General features: G+C 41.8%; 2 protein-coding genes across 2 annotated transcripts; one reads left to right on the forward strand and one right to left on the reverse strand.

Moving 5' to 3' along the window:
- The first annotated feature begins 1,591 nt into the window (after positions 1-1,591).
- Positions 1,592-2,997, forward strand: LOC124342096. The gene is made up of 3 exons (XM_046795066.1): positions 1,592-2,226; positions 2,287-2,675; positions 2,750-2,997. The coding sequence occupies exons 1-3, from the start codon at positions 1,592-1,594 to the stop codon at positions 2,995-2,997; spliced, it is 1,272 nt and encodes a 423-aa protein (XP_046651022.1).
- Positions 2,998-5,316: 2,319 nt separating this feature from the next.
- LOC124342097 lies at positions 5,317-6,287 on the reverse strand. Its single transcript, XM_046795067.1, has 2 exons — positions 5,636-6,287; positions 5,317-5,565 (listed from the first exon to the last, which is right to left on the reverse strand). The coding sequence occupies exons 1-2, from the start codon at positions 6,285-6,287 to the stop codon at positions 5,333-5,335; spliced, it is 885 nt and encodes a 294-aa protein (XP_046651023.1). The 3' UTR covers positions 5,317-5,332.
- Between the last annotated feature and the right edge of the window lie 411 nt (positions 6,288-6,698).

Raw genomic sequence — 6,698 nt, forward strand, 5'->3', positions numbered from 1 at the left:
CACCCGATTGATGGATCAACTTCCAGATGACCTCCGAATTCGTTTCCCTGTCGTTTTGACTAGAAAATTCGCGTGCGATAAAGCTGTCGTTTCTTTGATGCACGCGAGGACTGCTGGAAACAGCCCAACGGCATTGTGTGGCGACATTCACCAACTTCATTCAGAAGAATGGATGCAGAGGACCGTTACTTATCTAAGCGACTGTCCACGTCACAAGAAGATGCTCGCTGGGATGAAGTGTGTTTCGTTGACTTATAATAATCCTCCGTCTTTCAAAATGCCTCCAACATATAAATGGTTTCTTGCTGTCTACGTCCGAGACGTTTGGTCTCGTTTGCCAACCTTGAAAGCCAGTTTAACATCGGTTTATGGCTCCATCTTAAAAATCGATTCAACTAAGAAGATTACACGCAAACTGCAAGGAAAAGCAGCCAGTTCCGCATCTTGGTGTACAAATGTCGGGAATGAGCGAAGAGAAGTTCTTCTGTCTTTGCTGACTACTTCTGAAAGCTTATCAAACCTCGAAAAAATGGCAGAAGGCCTTATGAACCGTTACACAAATGCCAATCAGGCCGATCCTGTGGTTTTGTACACTGACAGAGATTGCTGCAAATCAAGAGGCGAAAAATCAAAATATCAGGTGCTTTTTCATAGATGGGAAAAGTTGCGCGTAAGACTCGATTGCTGGCATTTTATGATCCGATTATCAACAGTATGCTCGAACGAATCCCATCCTCTGTATGGGACCTTCATGAAGAAAATATCTGCAGCCATCTTCGAGTGGGAGCCGACTGATGTTGAGGCTCTGCGAAAGGCTAAACGAAATGAGCTGTTGCTGACGGGGATAATTAATCCATCACCCGAGACTGTTAACAGAGCCGTAAAGAAAACCGAACTAGCTCGACATTGTCGAAGACGTACTCGAGGGAAAGAAAAAACAATCCAGTCCATTGAAAGTGTATTGCTTTCTTTACGCAACTCAACGGACTGTCTAGGAGTACCACTCTTTCGAGACGGTGAAATGGACGTCTGGAACGTAGAGAAAATTCACATGGAATGTATTCAAGACCCCGAGGACGTTCAACTTTATACAAAGGTCGGCGATCTGTTAAAAGGTGGTGTTTCACTCCCTGTCTTTCGGTGCGGAAGAGGAACCACTTCTTTAGAGAGTTGTCATTGTCACTTGAAAAATTTTATACCAGGTAAGTCTATGCAGAAAAATGTTGTAAATTGGTGAAGGCTTATAAATTCTAGAACAGTTTTTTTACTTTGGGTTTTTGTATCCACAGGAACTGCAGCTAACGATATACATTTTCAAGCGTTTTTATTGGATGGGATCGACAGATGGAATTTTTCCAGAGCGTCTGCTGCAATTGACGCTCCAGCTTTCCGGCTTCGATCATTCGATTCCAAGCTTAGAAATAAAATCCATCGTTTGACTAGCGATGTCTTAGGAAAACCTTTGGATTCGAACTATCGTACACCTGCGGTTCACACGGGCGAGCTTTTCGGTGTGGAATATTTGTACACGGAAGAAGGGATGAACATCAATTAATCATCAGAAGATGTCGATGAAGAGATAGAAAAAGGCATGACGGATGAAGAAATGTGCGATACCCAAGACCAAAGTGAAGTGCAAAGCCTTGATCCCGAACTCGAATTTGCTTGTGATTCATTCACCGAGCCTGCAGCCTTGTATGAGGCTGATAGTGAATCTGACCACGAGGAAGAAGACGTTCAGCAAGATACCGACTTTAGAGAGATAGAAGGATGGGACAAAGTAGATCAACTGGCTTCCGCCTTATTGGAACCGGAAGGATTGTGCTTGACGAAAACACAATCGGAAAACATAGTAAAGTTGTACAAATCTTTGTCAGAATATGACAAAAAACCGATTATTTATTCCCGGGTGATCAAACCAGCTCGAGGCCATTTTGGGAGATCAAAGAACCAGAGTGGCCACTTAGGACAAGAGGCCATGAAGAGAAGCTTTGTTTCAGCTGGTGTGCCGTCGTTGTCGCCTTCTAAGAGCCGTGTCGTCGAGGCTATTTGCATTAGACTATTCAACAGCATCACCACTTGTAAAAGGGATCCTTATGTGTCAAGAAAAGCGCAGATAATTAAAAAATACAACGAAATGAGAAGCCAAATTGGCCAAAGTATCATTGTAATGGAGGAGACTGGTCTAGCTCTTTATCAAATCAATGAAACAACATTGGGCCTCTGGTAAACCTCAATTTATTTTTTAAACAACTTAACCATAAACTCAATTATTTTTTCTGAAAGGTTAAAAAATCAGGCAAGATTTGACGAGATCCAACTTCTTCTACAAGGTGTAAGGCTGCCGTCATTAAGTCTGTGCTCTCAATCAGAGCAGTTGCCTGGGATGGCACAACCAACATCCCCTATCCATCAGACCAACCTATTGATTTTTAGTGAGCCCATCGATTCAACTGGAAAAGCAAAGATTCAAGGCCGTTTAGTTGCAACAGCTTCATCACCTGAAATTTCTCAACAAGATTTAGATGATGTAAGTAGCATGGGGGTCGTCTCTTTTGATAACCAACCGCTGGTTGAAGTACCGTTCCCATCAAAACAAATATCGAGGACCACAACGTGGAGAAAAAGGAAGGCTGCGTTGAGTCGAAGTAAAGACACAGATGATTCAATTCAGGGTAAGATAGTATATTGTGCCAATGAGGTTTAAAGTTTATCGGGTGCTAATCAATTGTATGTTGCATTCTGCCAGCTTTCCTACAACCTTCCACAACCCCTTTGGTTGCCGCTGGAGTTGCCTCATCTGGACTGCCTGTAGACAGCCTGAAGGGAACACAGAAGAAGTCAAGAAAAGAGTACACTTGCACCAAATGCAAGAAGGCCATCAGCAGTGAAGGGCACACTCAGTTTCGTGGGTATAGGTATTGCCCAGGAAACCACCCGATATCAAAGGAAGAGTGGCTTAAAGAGAAAAGGGTGGAAAAAAGTAAACAAAAATGAAAAGTCAATTACATTTCATTATAAATTGTTGGTTTTAACAAAGAAACTTTAAATGATGCCAATCTAACCTGTTTGGAAAATGATGAATACTACACTTGTTTTTCTGATAACCGAATTATATATTTTTGTAAAATAATCAGAAAATTTAGCTTACCTGTTAAGGGTTGATTAAATAACTGAAGGTGGGTGGTAACTGAAATGTTAGCTAAAAAAGCTATGATGAACTGCTGTCAATATCACACACATAAAACAGCCGACTTTCTGTCAAATGGCTTAGCCAGGAGTAAGCTACACGAATTTTCCGTCGTCCGGCACAAATAACTTGTTGAAATTCGTCGTGCCATAGACCAAAAAAAAGGAAATTTATTTTGAAGTAATCTGGATGAAGGAACTAGTGTGTTTAAATGCCATTAAATGCCTCAAAAATGCAAAATAAGTGTCGAAATTGATCCTCTGGCAACAGCCATACGTAACTGTTCCGAATTTTCGTTTCAAATATTTCTAGTCTGTTTCAAATGTTTCAAATGTGTTTCATATCTTCAAATTTGTTTCAGTTGTTTCAATTGTTCCAAATTACAGAGAAGAAACGGCGCCGCGGAAGGCTGAGGCTGGGGCGTAATTTTCTCTGTCCCGGGGCAAGGAAGGGAAAAAAGGGGGGAAGAGGGGGAAGAAGAGGGGAAAGAGGAGGGGAGCATTGAAAATTCTCGGAAGGCGTTCTTCATTTTTTTCATTGTTTACTTAAAATGCTCGGATGGCGTTCTTCATTTTTTTCATTGTTTACTTTTTGTTCGAATATTTGAAACGATGGAAAAAGAATAAACCAATACAAATTTCAGCTCACGGTTTATTTATTCCAGATTGATATCAGATATACAGTATGTCAAATAATAGAAAGCGAAAGTACAGTCTTTATTTTCTATACCTTTTTTTAAGCCAACCAAGCTTCTTTAGTCATATTATCAAAATTGGGACAATATCTACTACCTTTGTATTGGGAATGGCCATTTCCGGTCATAGGCTGCTTACATTTCGAACAGCAATATGCTTTTCGTGCTCTTTTTCCGTCGACAGGTGTTTTGATGGGATCCTTTACAGCCAAAGACTTTCTTTTGCGCCAGTCGGTGGTTCTCGAAGTTGGAGTTAAATCTAATTCACCGCCGACGACTGGTTGTTTTTCTACGGCGCCTTCGAAATCAATCAAGATAATAGGTCCATCAAGGTTTCTGCAAAACAGACAATTAAAATGTATATTCAAATGGGCCATGAAATTGAATAACAAAATTACCCATCGGCAATCATATTTTCATCGACGAAGATCGAGTTGTTGGGCACATCTTCATGTTGCCGTAAATTTTCCAACCCCGTGGCAAAAGCAGGTCGACACTTAACCTTGGCCTTGCCCGATACATCTTCCGGCTCAGATAAAACCATTGGGTTCACAGGAAGAGAATGCTTACTAGCCTTTAAAGATGCTGGAAGCTGCGCAACATCGGAACATAAATTGGGAGAAGGCACGTCAACGCCATGCAGCAGAGTTTGAACCTCTCCCCGTCTAGTTTCGTTTTTGAACCTGCAATGAGAAAACATTAAGGAATGAAAAAAGTGACAAGGATTATCATTAAAAAAAGGAAAGATGTTACCAGAGTGATAGCGTTGTCTCATTAATTTGGTACAGAACCATCTTCGTTTTTTCCGACACTGGACTCTTCATTATCTTAGTTCGGACTTCATTGTAGCGCCGTATAATCAAGGCGAAACGAGAAACGTACGGGTGCTTCTGGGCTGACGTAATGGCGTTGCATAGCCGCAAACATATAGCCTCTACAAGACGACTTTTGGCAGGCGAAAGAGAGGGGGAACCGGCCGAAATAAAGCATCTCTTCATGGCTTCTAGCCCGACATGGCCAGTTTTGGACCTTCCAAAACGGTCGTGACTAGGCTTAAAATTTCTTGAATATTCCAGTGGTTTTTTTTCATAGTCAGAAAGATCTTGATAAAGGCCAACTATTTTTTCGACTTCTTTATTCGACATTGACAGTCCTTCGTTTTCCAAGAGTGCAGCTGCTAAATTATCAACTTTATTCCAGCCTCCAATGGACTTGGAATCAAATGATTGATGGTCATCTTTCTCTGCGTCAGACACATCAGAAACAGAAACTGCAGTGCAGTCACTGCTGGCGTTAGTGAATGAAGTACACGCCAAATCCAATTCAGGATCATCCTCCATCCCAGCAGAGCAGCAGTTAAAATAAAATGGCTCATTCGCTACCTCCGCTCCGTCATCAATCTTCCTGTCTACATCATCAAATGCTGCCAAAGTCCCTTTTTCGTTGTACTAATACTCTACCCCGAAAAGTTCTCCGGTATATACCGACAGTGGAGTGAACAGCGGATCAGCAGCTATTCCCAAAACGCCAGTGGATAAGCGATTGATCTTTTCTTGCAATTTCCGGTAAAAAAATCGGAGCCTGGAAGTGGGCTCGATGGATGATGAAGATCTCGCTAAGTCCCATCTGGCAATGCCATCCAAAAGAAAAGCTTGAAAATGGAAATCATTAGCAGCGTTTCCTAAATTAAATGAAAAGTTTAAGTTGAAATTCGTTTGGTAAACATACTGTAAAAGACATGAAATCAGTACCTGGAATAAAGTTTTTGATATGGCTATGGAAACTCTCGAGTGATGTCGTCCCTCTAGAGCATCTGTAGACCTGAAGGGTTATTCCACCTTTGACAAGTTCGCCAGTTTTTGTGTATAACTGGACTTCATCGGGATCTTGAATGCAATTCACGTGCCGTTTTTCAGTTTCAAAAATATCAATAGCGTCTTCTTTTAAAAGCGGCACTCCAATACTATCTGTTATTCCAGTGAAGGATGAGCGAAGTTGGTCCAGCAAACGAATTGTAACCTCCGTTCCTCTCGTCTTTCTACGGCAGTGGCGGGCTAGTTCTGTTTTGGTGACGGCCTTTTCAACAGTTTCCGTAGATGGGTTTGGTTTTCCAGCCAATTTCAATTCAGCACGCTTTGCATCTCGTAAAAGATTGACGACGAATGCGTCCCATTCAAATATGGCGCCCAAAATTTCAGACATAAAGGTTCCATACAATGGGTGTGATTCATTATTGCACCGTATACTGACGTAATGCTTGCTTTCAGATAGGATAGACGAGACCAAACGTCTCGAATATATGTTGCTAGAAACCACTTTGCCATTGGGGGAGATTTGTAAATCGGTGGTGTGACGTAGGTGATCGACTGACAGTTCAACCGCTTCAGACTTTGTTGATGACATTGACAGTCACTGAGGTACACAATGGATTTCCTCATCCACTCTTCGGTCTGCAACTCGTGAATGTCGTTACAAACTGCTGTCGGGCTATTTCCCAGAGTCCTTGAACGCATTAAACAAACCACGGATTGGTCGCACGCAAACTTCCAAGTTAAAAAGATAGGGAATAGAGTACGTAAGTTTTCGGGAAATTGATCGATCAGTCGAGAATCGTAAGATATGAAAGTCTTGTTGCACGTACGACACTCAAGATACTCTGCTGCCAAGTAGTATCGATCTTTGATGTCGATAACGCTCCGGACACGGTTGTATAAACCTTTAGAGGTTAATGATGATTGGTTTCGGCAAATGGTGGGATGTGGTGGTGTAGTGGATTAGAGCGTCAACGCTTTAGAAAAAAGGCAATGAGGCTCT

This window comes from Daphnia pulicaria, chromosome 6, assembly GCF_021234035.1.
Source record: "Daphnia pulicaria isolate SC F1-1A chromosome 6, SC_F0-13Bv2, whole genome shotgun sequence".
Lineage (NCBI taxonomy): Eukaryota > Metazoa > Arthropoda > Branchiopoda > Diplostraca > Daphniidae > Daphnia > Daphnia pulicaria.

Coding starts and splice junctions, on each gene's coding strand:
- LOC124342096 (XM_046795066.1), top strand. CDS start 1,592: ATGACGGATGAAGAAATGTGCGATACCCAAGACCAAAGTGAAGTGCAA. Junction 2,227..2,286: donor GAAACAACATTGGGCCTCTG/GTAAACCTCAAT, acceptor TTTTTCTGAAAG/GTTAAAAAATCAGGCAAGAT. Junction 2,676..2,749: donor CACAGATGATTCAATTCAGG/GTAAGATAGTAT, acceptor GCATTCTGCCAG/CTTTCCTACAACCTTCCACA.
- LOC124342097 (XM_046795067.1), bottom strand. CDS start 6,287: ATGTCATCAACAAAGTCTGAAGCGGTTGAACTGTCAGTCGATCACCTA. Junction 5,566..5,635: donor TATCAAAAACTTTATTCCAG/GTACTGATTTCA, acceptor CATTTAATTTAG/GAAACGCTGCTAATGATTTC.